The 18,111-nt window shown below is 40.5% G+C and overlaps 1 protein-coding gene and 1 long non-coding RNA gene across 14 annotated transcripts in view; one reads left to right on the forward strand and one right to left on the reverse strand.

The window, feature by feature from the left end:
• Positions 1-8,960, reverse strand: part of QKI (QKI, KH domain containing RNA binding) — a 301,310-nt gene extending 292,350 nt beyond the window's left edge. For 5 of the 13 annotated variants that reach the window (XR_010922103.1, XM_067560791.1, XM_067560790.1 and 2 more), the window contains exon 1: positions 8,212-8,959. Coding sequence is in view for 12 of the 13 variants with exons in the window: in XM_067560791.1 (XP_067416892.1) it covers positions 8,212-8,353 (142 nt within the window). In the remaining variant the exon portion in view is untranslated. Of the gene's footprint in view, positions 1-8,211 lie in introns of all 13 variants that reach the window. The other 8 variants (XM_067560800.1, XM_067560793.1, XM_067560788.1 and 5 more) reach the window with 7 other exon arrangements.
• Positions 8,961-10,513: 1,553 nt separating this feature from the next.
• Positions 10,514-17,898, forward strand: LOC137161504 (uncharacterized). Its single transcript, XR_010922104.1, has 3 exons — positions 10,514-10,636; positions 15,452-15,563; positions 17,578-17,898. It is a non-coding gene; the product is annotated as an uncharacterized lncRNA (long non-coding RNA).
• The last annotated feature ends 213 nt before the right edge of the window (positions 17,899-18,111 follow it).

An 18,111-nucleotide genomic window follows, 5' to 3' on the forward strand; every position in this document is an offset into this window, starting at 1 on the left:
AAGTTTCCGAATATATTTGTGTTTTTAAAATGAAAATTAAGGACTGCACTTCCTAGAATGGAATGAGGTCACAAGCTCACACAGTTCTGAGGCCACGCCATTTTAAAATATAGAAACCGACCCTAATCATTAGAATGGAATATCCTCAACATTCAACCACTGTTTCTATTTTCACACAAGGGATCGGATTTTCAAAAGGACCTGAGATGGGAGTACAAATCCCACTTGCTTTCAACAGGATTTGCTCCTATAACCCACCTTCGCACTAAAAATCCCATCCTACAAGACTTAATAGAGACATTTATTCACACAAAGAAGTTGCATAGTGCTTACTGCAAACCAGTTGCACAAAGTTATAAAAAGCACCTAATTCCATCTCTCCTTCATTGCATAAATTTTTCCCAGTAACTGTAGTGAAAATGAGTCACATTTACTACTAGCAGTCTAAAAAAGAAAAAAAATCAAGTCAGTCAAGACAAGGATAAAAATGCATCCCAAAAACAAAGAAGTACTAGAAAACATTTACAATCAGTCCTTTTACACCATCAGTAGACTTAAAATTGGCATTTTGTTACCGCTTTCAAATTTAGACACTAACAGCTGTTAAGGAATTATGGAGTATTCAAAGCTGAAACTTCAAGTTCTTAGCACATGACAAACGTTATCTACAGTAATGTGACAGTCCAGATACAAGTAAAAAACAGCATATTTAAACTCTCACCATTTTATTATAACTCAGATACTGGTATGATCAGGTGCCAGACAAGTTTATGGATTGCAAAACAGGTAACATTATAGCAGAACACTAGCTCTGCTGTAGTTAAGGTAGAGCATCACTTTCTGTTTAAGGTTTATCAGTGTCACTTTGCTTGTTTAATTATAATTGTCATAGAAAAGCTTTGCTATTAAAAATTAGCTGTTCATTTCTATCAAAGATTATCAACAAATAAGTTTATTATACTCAAAACAATTCAGGTATAAGCAGCAAATACATCAGCCACAAGTTTTAGAAATAATGGGGGGTGAACTCAAGCCATTTACAACAAAACAGAAACATGAAATCCCTTGACTGCCAGTGAGCAAGATTCCATTCTGAAAATTAATCATAGCTCGACTCTGTTTACCAATAAAAGCCTCTCCAACTTCAGAAAAACTCAGTATATCCAATGGACAACTGAGTTAACTTGAATTCGATTTCATGAAGTCTATTTTACAGCTTCAATTAGTTATCTTAAAAGAGAAACAATATTCTGATACTAACTGCAACAAATTTCAGAATGCAAGGAATATTTTGTTATATGCAGTTCTGAACAAAACCTATGTGGCAAAACACACAAGTCTCAATGAGAAGCTTCTCAATTATGTTTCACTAAAGACAAGGGTTAGTGAGTGGGGGCTTTTCATTTATTCTACACTCCTCTGGGCAAAGAGTTTTTTCTCCTCTCTCAGAGAAATGGAGTATAACTCTTTGGTTTGCTGTACTTCAATCAGCTTGAGGTGTCAGTATGGCCTAATAGTTAGCTAGCTTAACACAGGTCTTTCCTGTCAGCCATATGTGAAATCAGCATTTAATGATATATCTAATAAACAAGATTGTTTTTATACTAAACCACTGTAAAGTAAACAGAGTACTTTAAGATTAGGAAGAAAATTGAGAGAGAGAGAGAAAACAATGTTTCTGTTTTCTACCAGCCTACATAATTAAAATGCTTTTTAAATAGATATTCCTGTTTTATAGATCTCATTTTAAAATGTGTTCTCTTCCAAAAAGAAAGCTTTTCTTTAAAAAGGATTGGTAACAGAAAAAGTATATTTGTCAAAAAATGTTACTGAAGAGAAATGAACTATTCCACATGCAACCTCCCTTTGCTAATACAAATACTATCTATGGGACAGCCACATATTTTTTTAAACCTTAGCTTTGGAAAATTGACTTTTGGATTTTCAACCGATCCATGTCAGCACATCATTTTTCAGAATTATTATATTCTTAAGAGATGCCAACACCAAAGGAATTTGGGGGGAAAAAAACTATTTAGAAACATTTCTGTTGATGAATATTTATAGTATTTTTTCCCTTCGTTAGTTATGAAAACAGTAACTACGTTCCTTAATCTGATACGCTCTTGGCCAATCCTTCTTACCTGAAGTGACAGCTATTTATATCACAACTAATTACTATGCATGACTTCAGATAAGATAGATGCAGCCAGGAGAATACTGACTCTAAAGTAAAGTAACACGATTATAAAGGAAAGTAAAAAATATTTAGCAGAATAATGGTCTTCCCCAGGTTTTAAAGAAAAGGAAAAAGGATGAGAAAAATTATATCAATCAACTGAAGTATTTCTCATCTTTTTCCCCAAACTATTAAATGTGTGGGCAGCTCTTTAAGAATACAATAATTATGAAAAGTGATTTACTCACACTGATCAGCTGAAAATGCAAAGGGTACAAGTTTCCATACTTAAAGTGATCCTACTATAGAAAATAAGTCTAGTAAGCAGAAAATGTTAATTATGGAAAATGCAGATCTCTAAATCAAGATTGCTTAATGCATTCTATACTGGATGAATAAAGACAACCATTTTTTTACTATTTAAAAAAATTATGTTTTGTCAGAGCACCCTTTTAAAATGGTATATTATGAGTATTTTCTAAAACTTCATTTATTTGAAGAAAAAAAATGAGTTTTCTGTTCTGCTTATGTTTAAACGGGATAGTCAATTTTTCCACTGATAACTGAATGTACACAATTTGCTGTCAAATGCTTAAAGTAAACAAAAACAGAAAAAACTATTCCGCTAACACTCAGTTAATAATCTTATGCATTATCTTACACACAATTTTAAAAAGTAATTTTCTAGTTGACTGTGTCCCTTCAAACAATGCAAAAAAAATGCAATCACTGGGGAAAATAGTTTGTTAGAAAATGGGGAGGAAAATTATGTTTGTGAGGGTGTTTTAAAAACTCTTCATGCTTCTTTGAGAAACAAGTCATGTTCTAATTCATAGTCCCTAAATAACTCAGGAGACTGCATGAATAAAACTCTCATTTAGTAGGGCAATAAGGCTTTTCTTTTGAAAAGTATTCTAACAGAGATAGCTAAAGTGACCATGCAATCCTATATTACGACTTCAGACTTTTGAAACAAAGATTCTGGAGCTCTACAAATGTATTTATTACTATATGTCATCTGATCTTCTGATCTGCCTGATGCTTTTATATATACTTGCAGCATGAAGTGCCTGCAAAGACTCCACAATAAAGTGGATATTATTGATATCTACACAGAAAATATTAGTCTTCTATTGTATACACTCTTAATAGCACAACATTTACTCTTTTAATTGTATTTTATAGTTTGAAAAAAATTCTGACACAAAATATGTAATATTTAAGGCCCTAATCCTCCAAAGACTGTCATCTGTGCTTAACTTTGCCTGAACAAGTATCCTCATTTAAGTCAACTGCACTACTCATGTACAAAGTTAACTGAATAATCTCAAAGAAAACTATTTACAGACTTGGTACCCCATACGGCAACCCTAAGTCATGCAAGCAGCCTGACTAAAGCCAACTAGACTACTCACATAAAATTGTAAGGTTGGGCCCTTCATAGTTTAACAACTTTCTTATGCACTTTTTTGGAGCAAATATAGTGGCTAGCTGACAGCAACACATAAGTAGTGTAAGTAAGTCAACTCTCCTTAAGTCTGGATGCATTTATGGTTAAATTTGTTGTAAGTACTGTTAGTCAGGTTGATGCAGCATGTTTTATATTTGTCCCAAACTAATCCTATTAATTTCCAAAAGAAGACAAGACCACCACCCAATTCATCATTCTCTTTTGGAAGCGTAAGTACGTACGCACGCGCACACGCACCACCTTACCCCAGCAGAATGATTAAGTTTATCTATAAAAATTCCCTTAATCCTAAAGAGAGCGGTTTAATAACTATGAAGCAAAAGACTTTCAAGTAGGGCTTTCAAAGGAAAGAACAATACACCAAGAGCTGTAATTCTTCACAGAAGTTCACATGAATATCCTCTGAAAGTCAAAGAGCGGATACCATTAGAGGTGTGTACTACCAAGGAGTATCAGAATCTTATCATCTGCAGCTTCAGGGGTTCAAAGGTATTCTTAAACAGTAAACTAAAATCCTCTAAGAGTTAGGATTACTGACAAATACAGAAAATACTTGCATGTCCATGGTTGAGTATTCTCACTATTAAATAATGTTACTACACTCTGGAGGAATTTCTGTATTTTAGAACTACAGTCTGTTAAGATCAGAATACTCTTTTTACTTTTTCTAAAATAGTAAATAAGATCAGCTAAAAACAAATGAAGTTTAATAAACCTAGTTTTTTTAGTTTTCACAAAATATCTGAACTAAATAACTTCCATTTATTTTAAAATCTCAGTCTATATTTACAGCGTTCAGAATCATTTCAAGTTATCTCACTTCTTACACTCTGTGGCTAATTGATCCATTTTGTGAAAGAGGTAATATTATAAAGGAAGAAGCAAAAAAATCAAGTTACTAAAAATCATAATATAGGTTAAATTAAATATATAAAATATTTAAGTATTTTAGAAACAAATAAAAAAGGGGGGGGGGGGAAATCAGGTCACATTTGACGGTGCAAACAATTACAGGAAATACAGCCTATTCGACACTCAGGAAAACCCCCCTCTTCCAAAAGGTTTGCACTAGTCTGATAAAAACAATTCAACTTCCTAGTTATGATGTTCATTTCAAACATCCTTGTTAAGCTACAAAAAAATATTTTACACTTGAATTAAAAAAGGCTACAAGTTGAGAAATACTTGAAGAATGGCCTGCTTAGCTTACATGTTTTACAGTTAAGTTCTTTTTTTTTTTTTTTAAAGTCCATATTCATAACTCTCCCCCACAAACACACTGTAAACTTTTGCTGGTGTTATACTGAAAAAATGCTAAGCCAGTAGTCCTCAATCAAAATTCAACATGAAGTATCAATATCTTCAAAGATCATTCTTTAGAGACATGTACAGAAAATGAAAACATGTTTTGGGTAACAGTTCAGAGTAGAATGGGCTGTTTTACAGATCACTTAATTAGTTAAATGTTTTTAAAATTAAAGAGAGTAAAATGAGTAACAAAAGCCCCAGGCAATAATCAGATCAGAATAACGGGCCATGTGTAAAAAATCTCATGAAAAAATGTTGAATTATCCAGTATCAGTAGAGAAAATGAAATTTAACTAGAAGTTTTGTTTTTTTTTAATCAAAATTGTTTTAAGTGAGTGTATTAGTACTTTAATCAAGATGGGAGAAGAGAAATTATATTAAAAAAAAAAAAAAGATGCTCATCCTTTGGAAATGTTATGCCCCCAAAAGCACAGATAATAGAATCTTTACAAAAGGTAACACGTACTGTATTCGATATTTTGTGGTATCTTTATAAAAAAAAAAAAAAGATGTCCCAGAACAAACTATCACTACTATCAAAATAGAAATGTAATCTATTGAAAAGTGAACAATATATTTCTGCTGATAATGAAAAATAAACTAACTCCCTCTTTTCTTCACTTTTCTATGCCCACCTTTCTAATAGCTAATTAATATTTAGTATTGAGAGTTACTTCTAAGGAATCTTAAAAGTATCGTACTTGTATGCAACACCTCTAATCAAATGCTCTAATTTAAATCTTGGGCATCCTAAAAAACTAAGAAAACAACTTAATGTAAATCTAATACTGTGTCTGGTTCAAAATATTTAACTTGCTCTTTTTTGTTGTCAGAGCAGAGTTTTGCAGAATTTTTTTCTAGCCCATTGTGACTTGTGTAAAAAGTTGGCTAAACTTTTCTATAGTGCATCTTTTTAAAAGTTCTCACACTGACACTGCATATAAAATCAATGTAAACATAATTACAATATTATAAGCATATCAAATGTAATTCTTGATTGTCTTCTAGTAAAGTTGTTAATTTTAGTATTAAGGTTAGTAAAGATCTTACAAAACCCTCCTCATCTCCACTCACAAAAAGAAATAACTGGCGCCCCCTAGTGTTCACATTTTGAAAGCTTCAAATAATTCAGAGATTTACAAGCAACATTTTTTTTTTTTTTTGGGACATTCCAGAAAGTTTTCTGCCTCCACAATTCTTCCATCCAAACACCAACACAAACAGGAAAACGCAGGAAAACTTAAAAGAGCAAGTAGAACTTTTTCTGGGCTCTCCAGAAACATAAAAAATGAATTGCTTAGAAAAAATAGGGTGAAAAACAGCTTGAACGTTCAGTAACATTTTTAAACTTCCATCATAGTACTCATATCCATTTTTTTTAATTTATGAAACGTTGCTAAAGAACAGGCTTCCAGGGCTTCCAGGATCCAACCACCTTCAAAAGATGCAATGATCTCATGTACTCCTCCATTTCAATATCCTTTTGACACCAAAGATGTTTCTCTCTTTTGTACTCATGACAAACAAACTTAGTAGGTCTCTCCACCCAGCTCATAACACCCTGAAAGGCTGCAGCAGCTTAAAATCCATTGCCAAGCCTCTGGGAAGTTCATTTATGTTTAAAAGTTTCTTGATCCAGTTTCTTCTTGATTTTACATCCCTTGCTTTTAAATCTTTTGAAGAGTATTTTAGTGATAATAACTATATATTCTAAAGAGTTTTCCTTTTGATGACCACATTCATCCACTCTAGATTTATAAAAGCAATCCTCCAAAACACATGAATGCAAACTCCTCCAAGGAAATGCTGTTTACTAGAGTCCAATTATTCTTGTTTTTCACCTGAGTCACTTCCTTCAAAAAGTACATTTTTCCAGATGTTATTTTCTTCTGCAATAGTGTCACATTCTCATTTTTACATTCAGTCTTTGAATGTTTTGGCGTCAATAACTTGACAAAGTTTTCCTTCAATAAGAAGGAATTTAACTGCAGGCAGAAATCCTTCCCAATAAAATATCAAAATCCGGTAAATTATGGCAAACTCCCAAGAACCAAAGATGAAATTGTTTCAGTGGCTTTCATTTGTACAAAAATTAAAAACTACTATTGTAATTATATTAAACAGTTTACATATTTCCCCACCACGCTGAGTGGTTGTGAACTCAGTGAGTACTGACTATTGTTTGTGCTTTTACAATGATAAAAAATGGGTACCCCAAGCATACAATGAACCTCTTAAACCAAGGAGGCTCCTCAACCCCATCACAACAAAGCAGGTATAAAAGGGGGAGAGCCAGAGGATACGTGAGGTTTCAAACATTTGACATTATTTTAAAAGGAGACTATTGATTTGTAAACACTTTCCCTGACAAAGGATTATCAACGGAGACTGAATGTGGCCCTGAATAAGCGGCCTCTCTGCACCCTTTGCAAGCAGGAGTTGGGTGCGGGGCTGAAAGAAGACGGCGCCCTGGCCGGAGGCAGCAGCGGACATTTGGCAGCAGAGAATTTATTTCGTAATTCTTTTCAGCAACTAGGAATCTTTACGTTACTTTCTTTAAAAGATAACGACGAACTGGGAAAGGATTCGCTCCCTTCTCACACGCTGGGAAATTTTTAATTACTACTTTGTGCCCAGTTTGGGGTGGGGTAATGCGGGGGCCCATGCTGAAGCAGGGGAGGAAGCTCAGCTCAGCCACTCCGCTGTTAAGTCGTTCAAGTTCAAGCAGCTTCCAGAACAGCCAAATCCCGACACCAAACACCCTTCCCTTGCTCCAGGCCCACAAAATGAGTCGGATAACCTCCCACAAAACACGCCACACGGGACCCTTCTCTCCCTCCAATATTTTCCAGCGGGATCCAGTAGCCACGCAGTTTACAAAGGACCCTCTCGTCTCCCTACCCCCCCCCCCCCCCACATTCCTCGGCGCCTTTCCCCTTCCTGCTCGCGCTCTCTCCTGCAGAATGTGGTGGTGGTTCCCCTTCCCCATGTTTAGCAGACGACGTGCAGAGAACCAGGGGGCGGGCGGGAAGGAACCACACAGGCGAGACTCCCCACCAAAGCTCTCCTGTTACAGGCAGGAACTGGGGGGGGGGGTGCCCCGCTTCCCCTTTTGTTTTATGGCTTGAAGCGGGAGGCTGAGATCTGTGAGGAGGAGGCAGGGAAGAGCCCACCCCCCGCTCTCGGAGCAGGAATGGAGGCAGGAATGGAGGGAGCAGCGCGGAGGAGGCCCGGGGAGGGGGGAGTGTTTTACCTTCGTCCAGCAGCCTCTCGAGGTGGTTGAAGATCCCGCAGAAGTTGGGGAGGCTGCTCATCAGCTTCTTGTCGTTCATCAGCTGCATCAAGTAATCGGGGCTCGGCTTCGGCTTCTCCTTGGTTTCCATTTCCCCAACCATATTCCAATCGCGCAGAGCCCGCGAGCGCCCGCCGCGCAGCCCAACCACGGCACGGGGCGCCCGGCCGGATCCGGGCGGGGGAAGGGGGGGGGAGGACTCCCCGAGGAGGAGGAGGAAGAAGATTCAATCAGCAACAAACCAGCCCGTCGTGGCCGCCGGGTCCCGGGCGCAGAGGAGGCAACTCGGTCTCCCCCCGCTGCCCCGCTCCGTGCGCCCCCGGCCGGCCGGCGCAGTCCTCGAGCTCCCCCCTCCTCCCGCGCGCACACGCCGAGCCCGACTCCGCTCCGCGGCGCTGCCCCTGTCTGCTCTCCGCGGCGGGGGAGGGGGAAGCGGGGCGGGCAGGCGCCGCTGCTGCTGCTGCTGCTGCTTCCCGAGGAGCCGCCGCCGCCAGTTGTTTCCTCCCGGCCGCTGCTGGTGTCTCTGCCGCCGCCGCGCCGCTGCCGGTGTCCTCGCCGCCTGCCTCCCTCCCGCTGCCTGTGGCTGGTGAGTCTCAGCCCCGCCGCCGCCTCCTTACTTCTCCTCAGTTCGCTCCGGAGTTCGCCTCAGTCCAGGGCTGCGCTGGTAGCAGCAGCGGCGGCGGCAGGGGAGGGGGCAGGACACGCGGGGGGAGGGGAAGGGACACGCCGGGGGGAGGGAGCAGGGGCGGGGCGGCCGTTAGTCAGGGGGCGGCGGCGGCGGCGCCACTTGGCGGAGCCAAGCCGCGCCTCACTCTCGGGCTCTCCGGCCTTGGGGGGCGGAGCTCCCCGGGGAGGCGGCTGCCTCTGACTGGAATGGGGGGGAGGCGGGGCCAGGAGGGTATGTCGCGGCTGAGTGAGGCGGTTCACCCCCTTCCCCCAGCGCGCGCACGCACACACACACACACACACACTTGAAATGCTACGTGCGGCGCGCGCGGGGAGAGGCGCGCGCTGTTAGTTACCCCCTGCGCGCGGCCCCGCCTCGCCCCATCGAGGCACGGACGGGAAAACTCTTCAAAACAAACTCCTGTTACTTCATTCTGCCAGGGGGCGGGGCGGAGTCACGTGCTGCGCGGCGGGGGTGGGGAAAGCCCTGGCGACGCGCGTGCGCAAGCGTGATCTTCGCGCTCCGACGGCGCCGCCTCCTGCTGAGGAGGAATGGGGCGGGGGAGGGGTGGACGCAGGGCGCGTCACGGGGGCGGGGCGGGGCAAGTCGAGAGGCGCTGCGCGCGAGTAACGGCCTGCCCGGCAACGTTTGCAACGCACAGCGGCCGCGAGGAGGGAGGCGGCTTAGGAGGAAACGCCACCGCCGGGGGCGGCGCGGGACCGGAGGGGAGGGGAGGCCCCGCCGCCTACGGCAGCCACGGAGAGGGACGCGCTTCGCGCTAGCGGCCCCTCGGCGACCCCGCTCGCGCGTCACTCGCTGCCCCCCCCACCCCGGGGCTGCTCAGCGGCGCGACGGGCCTTGTGTGTCGGCGGGGGTGGCTGGTGCCCCGGGCTGGGCGACGGGCGTGGGGTCCCGGAGCCTGCCTCCGACCCCAGCCTCCCTCCCCCGCTTTTAGGCGCGTCAGGCCTGGTGAGGTCGAGGCTGCTCGGTGCGTCCCTGGGCCCCGCCCGCCGCCGCCGCAGCAAAAGCCCCAAGAAGCGGCGCGTTTCTCCCTGTAGAGCCCGCGGCAGCGCTGGACCGCGCCGAGCCGGGAGTAGCGGGGCGGGAGGGGGAGGCGGGGTGGCGCTAAAACGCCAAGTCGCCAGCCGAGCCGCGCCTTGGAGGTGCACAGCGCCCCGAGCCGCTGGAAGGTGGCGGGGGCTCACTGAGCCTTTTGTTTGGTAAGGTGGATGTGGAGTGATCAGAACCTCGCTCCAGGGGCATCACTTGTGATGTGCCCAACACGAGTACAATGACTGCGAAAAGTGGTTGAAAATAGCTAGCACTAATTGGAATCAGCTGCCAAGATTTGTGTCCATGGCCGAGCAAATGAAAACACTGCGTGTTCAGAGAAGTAGGAGACTCTTAGTTGTGGCTGTTTCGTTGGTTACTTTTTATGAGTATCGCATCCTGAAAGCTGCCCCCCACCCCCGGTCCCGCTGTGGTTTTGTTAGTCATCCGACTTTTAATTTAATATTAGCATATTTAGTACATCTTGTACTCTAGCTGGGACTGTTCATAAAATGAACCAGGTCAAGGAATTTGTTCATTTGCCATTTTAGAAGTGAGGTTACAGTTCATCTGATTGAAGTCACTTGATCTTCAGCCATATGCCTCATAGTAGACGGACCTCTGTTGTAAAGTGCTTTGCTATCTATAGCTGAAAAGCGCTCTCAAGAGGTAGGTATTGCTGGCTTTTCCAGTATGATAGTAGTTCAAATTCTGTATATACAAACAAATCAGTGCTCTTTTGAAAGTGTAACTTCATTTGTTATGCTAAATAAAATGCATCCTAAACTAAGCAAAACCACATCTTGAATTAGTCCTCTTGGACCAATTAGTGCTTGATTAATATTGATCATTGTCTGGAATTGACAATGTTTAGGGAAAGCATATTGTCAGTTTAGCAAAACTAGTTTAAATGATTGCATTTTTAAGTGTTTTATATATCTTCCTATTGTAAATACATACCTTGTTCTTTGAGCTAGAGAATACCTCATCTCATCTCATCGAGGGTTTGGTATAAATACCAGTACTTTGACCAAAGCTAAGATCAGTAAGTCAAATTACTGGCTTGTTAATTAAAAGCAACCAAGATATTATACAGGGAAACTAAATACATACAATATTAGTTTTGTTTCTAAAGAGGGAGTAGCAGTATTGTGAATTAAAACTAATTTAAGATACTAACCTTCCGGTAGCATGGCAACAACTTTTAAAGCTTGGCTGTTGAAGATGAAAAAACACTGTCCCAGTTGAATAGCAAGGTTAGAGGCTAATTTTCTCCTCCTGGCTCTGAATTTTTTGGCTGTTTCTGAAATGTATGTGAATAGTTCACATCTTGACCAAGTACATTTTAGGAATATGTAATAGAACAGAGTTTGTCACATACAGACAGGTTGGTTTTAAGGTTACATTTTATACCTTTTCTAGGTGCGGTGGTTTAGTTATTTAATCTAGCATGTGTACATTATGTACCTATATTTAAGTAATTGTTAGGGGGTATGTTCTTAAATTGAAAAAAGGATGTATTAATGACAGTGAACAAATAGACACCCCCTTATTTTTACTTTAGTAATTAAGTGAATTTAAAGCTTGTATCAAATTTACAGTTCTGGAGAGCTAATAGGAGACGCATGGAAGAAGTAAAGCAAGCAATTCCATACTACTTGTCTGTGTGTTTTAACTATGATCTGAAGGAACTACGTCCAGTGTGAGAGGGTAGATCAGTCTCCATGAGCCAGTTTAGGGCACCTCTATTGTGACCAACATAGATAGGCACAAATGACTTCATTACATGCTCACATTACACAAATACCTCACTAATTGTTTATTTTTAATGTCAATTATACAGAGCATATCTGTACAAAAGCTGAGTATTGTGACAATAATTCATAACCTAGCAGAATTAATACTAAATATGGAAGTTAACAATCAGCAGCCTTAAATAATCAAATGAAGATAATTCACTCTGTCATACCCTGGAGCATACTGTTATCCTTCCCCCCCCCGAAACTCAATCAGACATGGGTTTTGCAGTGTGCCTGGAAGGTAATCAAATTTGGTTGTTTCAGAGTGGGAGATGGGTGATAAGTTCCAGAGTCCTAGGACTCTCCTCGAGAACAAAAATCTCCTGCCAAAAATATCCTTGATTATAGCAAGGGACGAGATCTAACTTGAGTGTCTGACTACATCTGTGGCACTCTGTAATGGAAAGAATCTTTCAGATAGATTACAGGTCATTTAGGACTTTGTAGGTCGTAACCAGCACCTTAAACTCTACCTGGATGTCAGTAGGCAGCCAGTCTCCATATTGAAGCATGAGTGTTTTGTGTGCTCAACAAGACACCCCGTTCATCAAGCAAGCTGCCACATTCTGCATAAGCTTGTCTACAAATGGTTTTAAAGGCATAGCCCCAATGGAGAACAATGCAATAGTCTAATTTTGAGGTAATATAGGCATAAACAACGTTCACAATGTCTGCATCTGAAAGAAAAGGCCTGAAAGATCATAGTAAGCCAACTTGGTTAGTGCTGTAATGTGATCATTCAGAACAGCTGCAGCGTGCAGTGTTTAACATCGCTCCCAAGCTGCAATCTCTGATAACCAATGCTGGATGACTTTCTGTCAGAGGGTTTGATATTACCTCCACTGTCTTTTTCCAGCTGCTTCCCTCAACCTATCATCACCATCCTTCTGTTGTCTGAGTTCAGCTTCAGCCAGCTCTCATTCATGTCCCAGTCTCAATTAGATAATGGCTGAGGCACTGAACATGGTTGTCAGAGCTGGATGGGACAGACATATCCAACTGGATGGCATAAGCATACTAAATACTGCACCCTTGAGCATCCTTACTAATCCTCGTAGTGTCATGTACTCATTGAACAGGAAGAGTGACAGAATAGCAGTCTGCAACACTTGTAGAAAAAGGAGCACTTCCTCAATTACCCACTGTAATCTCTGGTAACACAAGGCACTGAAGGACAACTTTCATTCACTTCTGCCTAAATTTTATAGGAGAAGTCAACATGTTATGATCAACAGTATGGAAGGCCAGTTGAATAGCTCTAACACCACCACTATGGACATCTGATCTTAATTCATTTCCAGGAGATTATCAACCAACACAATCCACGCAGTCTCGGTGCTGAAGTCTAGAGCCAGAATGACAAGGGTCAAGAAGATCAAAGGCACCTAGAAATACTGTCAAGTGTTCCACCACAACCTTTTTCACAATCTTGCTTAGAAGGAAAGATATGATACTGATCGATAATTCGTCAGATTGTCAACATCAAGTGTTGACTTATTGAGCCGAGGCCATGCTTATCATGAAAGTAAAACATTTCACTGTTTTTCTATGAGAGAGGAAAATGGGGTCTTGGTTGTTTTGGTGGTAGTCTGACATTCTTTCCTGTGTCTTCCTCACCCTAGTACCCACAGATTTTCAGTTGAAGTTGGAAATTATCTACTGTGATGTAGTAGCCATATAGTTTGTAGCTCTCATATCCCTAAGGGTCCTTTTCCCAGTTTGCACAGCACTTCAAAGGCCATGAAACCTTTTTTACTAAAGTACTTTAAGATATTGAATGAAAGGCACAATACAAATGCAAAGAATTATTTCTTAGAGACTTAGACATACCCCAAGATCTTTTTTGATGGTTCAGGAAGCATTCCAAAGCATGTGCCACTCATATTGGCACTTCTGCACTCTGATGCAACCTGGGATATTTGTCTGACTATCATTGGACCTCTAAGGAGGGATCACAGCAGCCATTAAATAGGATCTTGGGCTCAAAGCCAAAAGGTGGCAGCTGTTGTGGCTCAGAAGGAAGCCAGATCACTTGGATTACAAAACAATCCAATTACTTGATACAGGATCATGTGACCCTGTTTAGCTAATAGTTTGCTAGTCATCAGTTTAAAATAAAGTGGTTTAGTTGCAGGGGAAACGAAGAAGACATGTTCCTATCTAAGAAAACTGAATTGTGATTGGAAACTAGAATATATATACACATAACATTACAGATGTGTCTACGCACCAAAGATATGATACTCAAGCATGAACTTAGTACAGTTTAGGGTATCATTAAGACCTTTTGATATCTTTTGACTTTTCTTCTGTTTTATGAGATAGTCTGGGATACGACTTCATGCTCTAGGTGTCCCTTAGTCTCTGACTGCCAGACACTGGAACTGAATGACAGGATGGATCACTCAGTAATTGTCCTGTTCTGTTCTTTTCTGCTGAAGCACTTAGCATTGATCACTGTGGTAAGACAGGATACTAGGCTAGATGGCCATATTTATATTTGTAAAAAAAAATTTAAAAGAAATAAAAATACCTGCTGTACTTCTGCCTCCATGTTTATTTGTGAGATTCTGACAAGTACAGAAGAGGTAGCAAAAACTTGAATTTTAAAATTTGTGCTTTCAAAACAGTTATGAACAGTGAGCTGGGTGGTAAAATTGTGACAAAGAAGGGATAACTGAATTTAATGGTACTACTCATCTGAGTAAAGTTTTACAGTATTAGACCATCTAAGACGTGCCTACATACTATTTTTACTATTTAAAAAAAAATCAAAAGGTAAACTTAATGTGTACGGTGTAGTCCCATTGATTAAAATGCTATCACTTTTCTTGTTTTAGTTGTTTTAGAACTGTGAACTCGCATTAAGTACATGTAATGGGAAAAAATGGATTGTAAATCAAAAGTCCATCAAGAAATTCTTTTGTCTAGCCGTAAGAGCAAAGCCAGGACTTCAAGTTGGAATTAGGACCCAGATACTAGACATCTAGTTGTTTAGTGTAGCAGTCACTATAGTTAAGACTAGACTGTCATTTCCAATGTTATTTCCATTCTGATCTTCCTTTTTCCTCCAGTTCTCATGTTTTCTCAGCAAATTCCTTCCAGATTGGAATTTTCCATGGTTGCCACAGGTTAGAGGGCTTTTTTTTTTTTTTTAAAGCTTGAACCAAACCAGGGGAGCTGTGTTTGAGTTATGAGTGAGGATGTGAAGAGAAGAGACAAGCAAACACTTCCCCTGTGTTTGAAACATTTTTGCTTGTACAGCTCAAAACCACCTGAATCTAAAGCATCAGACTTGTTTTATATATGTGCAAAGTACTCATGTATGTGTATTATAACTTTAAAGTGTGGTAAAAAGTTAACTGAAAAGACAAATTTGTTAAGGCCACTTTATCTCATTGGCAAAGTTGGCAAGCTAAGCAGCTTTATATCACAGAATTTACAAGATCACTCCTAAATTAAGGATGACTGTTAGAACTCTAACACTGAAAGTTTCTCAGGGAGAGAGCTACTCGTGGTATTTATTAAGAATGCAATGTTGTTTGGATCCACCAGAGTTTCATGGCCTATCTTCTACAGTCTTTTGTATATTAAGTTTGCCAGCAAGAAAGGTTATGTACTGCTAACACCTAACACATTTTTTGAAAAACACCAAGCATGTTAGATTTTATTCTTTGTCTTCCAGCTCCTGCCTCCACTTCCTGAATTGAGGAAAAGCCTGTTACCCTATCTTAATAGGCAACAGAATGTTGATCACTGCACTTTCTCAAATATTAATCCAACATCCAGTTTTGCAGGTTGCATATTATTGCTGTTTTTATGATTCGTAAGTTAATATTTAGTCCAATTATGACAACACAATCAGAGACCCAACAAGTCACAGCAGGAACTGTAAAGAAAATGGTCCTCAGGGCAAAGTAGGGAGGGGGGGAATCTTTTTTAATTAAAGTACCACTATAAAGAATCAAGGGAAAGTCAGTACTCCAAGTCAAGTGTTGACTAGCTATTCCTAGGCTTTCCTTCACTAAGGACTGGAGAGTCCCCCACATTCACTAAGCTTGCAGATCATTTCTGTACTCCAAAAGGAGGAGACGGTGAGGATATACAACAAGACTCAAAGCTTTCCTCTTACCTCAAGGAAACCCTGTGTTTCCTACCCTCTGACAAACAGGCATTAGGTCTTAGACCTCTGATAGCTAATTTCTTCCAAGAATAAACAGGGTCCTCTTCCTAAAAGGCCAACTCCTCTCTTTTATTTTATATTCCCCCTGCTAGTCCTGATCATTCCTTCCAGGTGGAGCATTTCTGGAGATGTTGAACGTCTGATTTGCATTCATGCAGGGTTGTATTAATCCTTTCCAAGCCGGCTTCATTGTGGAATTTATACACACCCATCATTCCACTGACTATAGATATATCTGGGAACCCTACTAATAGTATTTCAGATTGCATGGAGTTCCCTGAGACAGATTGACAGCCTTTAAAATGATTAGTAATGGAGTCCTTTAAAGAGGCCTCTGTTAAAGTTTAAAAAAAAAAAAAAGGCCCAAATCCTCAAAGGTAATTAGACACCTAGCTTTCTTTGAAATCCAGGGGCATTAGGTTCCTAAATAACTTTGAGGAGCTGAGTCTGAAGGTTATTTTAGTGGGAAAAAGATTGGATTATGGAAATCAAGTTTAAGAAAAAAATTCTCTGTGCCAGTTGAGTTGGGTATCAGCACTCTGTCAGCAAGAGACCAACGTAGTAAATTAATCAAGTTTTGAACCCATTTATCTTTCAAGCGTAAAATATATTGTGACCCCGCAGGGCTATTTTACTTAATGTATTTATTTCTGTTTTGCCTTTTTATGCTTTCAGTGGAGAAAGCATTAAGTAAAAGCAATTTACATTGTGTCTTGCCATTTGGGTCTCTTCTGGCCTTGCTTTCATAATAACCAAAGAAGAGATGCTCTGGCCTGGCAGTTTCTGCTCAATAGTTCGGCCAGGTGTAGAGCCATTATTTGCACCATTTTACCAACTTACACAATTTAGTGGTCCTTGGATCATTTTGGATAAGAAGATTGTCTAAATAGAGTGACTGTATTCCCCATCTTCTTACAATATTTGTAATTCTTCCTCACTAATTTGATCTCAATAGCACATAAAGTGAGGAGGTAGAATTAATATTATACACATTAAGCATCTTTCTATTTGTAAAAAGCTCAAATTTATAAAATGACATTTGTGGTGTAAGAGTGACTGCATTATAGCAGAAGTGATTGGAATAATTCCTCACTGAAATCTCGGACAAAAGCACTGTATAAATACAATATTCATATTAATTCACAATATTTTTTATTGGGGGAAACTATTCTTATTTCTCACAGGAAGGTTATAGGGCCTCTTGTGAACGCTACCACAAGGTATAAATAAGCCTATTACATCTAAAATATGTTAATATTTATACATACACAGAGACTTTAATTCTGATTTGGTGAGAGGAGAATCAGGCCTATAATGTACAATTTTTTTTATTTGTCATACACCAGTAAAATTTAAGATTTTTCTGTATCCTCTATAGGAAGGGAGGTAAACCTTGATCTAAGTCTCTTCCATCTTTAACTATCATCCCAAAATTCCTTTATATACATCCTGTTTGTCTGTTTATGTCAATTACTAAATTCAGACAGCTGATACATGTGAAGAGAGAGCAAACCAGCAGGTAGGCCAGTAGAGAAACCAGCTATTCCCAAAAAGTGAGGCATTTTGCTTCTCCAGAAAAATTACATGATGGAACAAAACATGCACATTCTTTTGTAACCTTTGCAAAGCTGGTCTGTTTGGTCATGCGCAGAAAACAGCCAAGCAGCGAGACCAAGATTGTATTGACAAGAACAAGATGAATGACCCCCTGGAGACCATGGGGTTTGTATGCTAGTTTCCACCATCTTTTCATCCTTTTGTACCCCCTTTCAATTCACATGCAGATTAACTCAGACCAAGTCCTTACTAAATACTCTTTTTCACTTCAGTTTGGAAGGTAGACAGGAGGATCTAAATATTTATGAGCTTTTTTTCTTCTGGTTTATGATGCACTCTTGTTGAACGTTGAGGAATTACGTTAATGAATGCATGCCTGCACACATAGACACAGAAACTAGGCAAAGGGGGGGGGGGGGAAACACACACACACACACACAGCTTTGTCAGCCCTAATGTCGGCACTTACCAAACAGTTCCCATGGAAAAAAAAAAAAAAAAGCAAAGATTTAAAATCTGTTGCCAAGAGAAAAATAAATTGTACGGCTAAACACAAAAGAGAGAACAAAGTTTCATCTTTGCTTTCCTCAGCTGCAAATGTAACT

Source organism: Emydura macquarii, unplaced genomic scaffold, assembly GCF_026122565.2.
Source record: "Emydura macquarii macquarii isolate MOO-44397 ecotype Brisbane River unplaced genomic scaffold, CSIRO-AGI_Emac_v2 contig_2308, whole genome shotgun sequence".
Classification (NCBI taxonomy): Eukaryota; Metazoa; Chordata; order Testudines; family Chelidae; genus Emydura; species Emydura macquarii.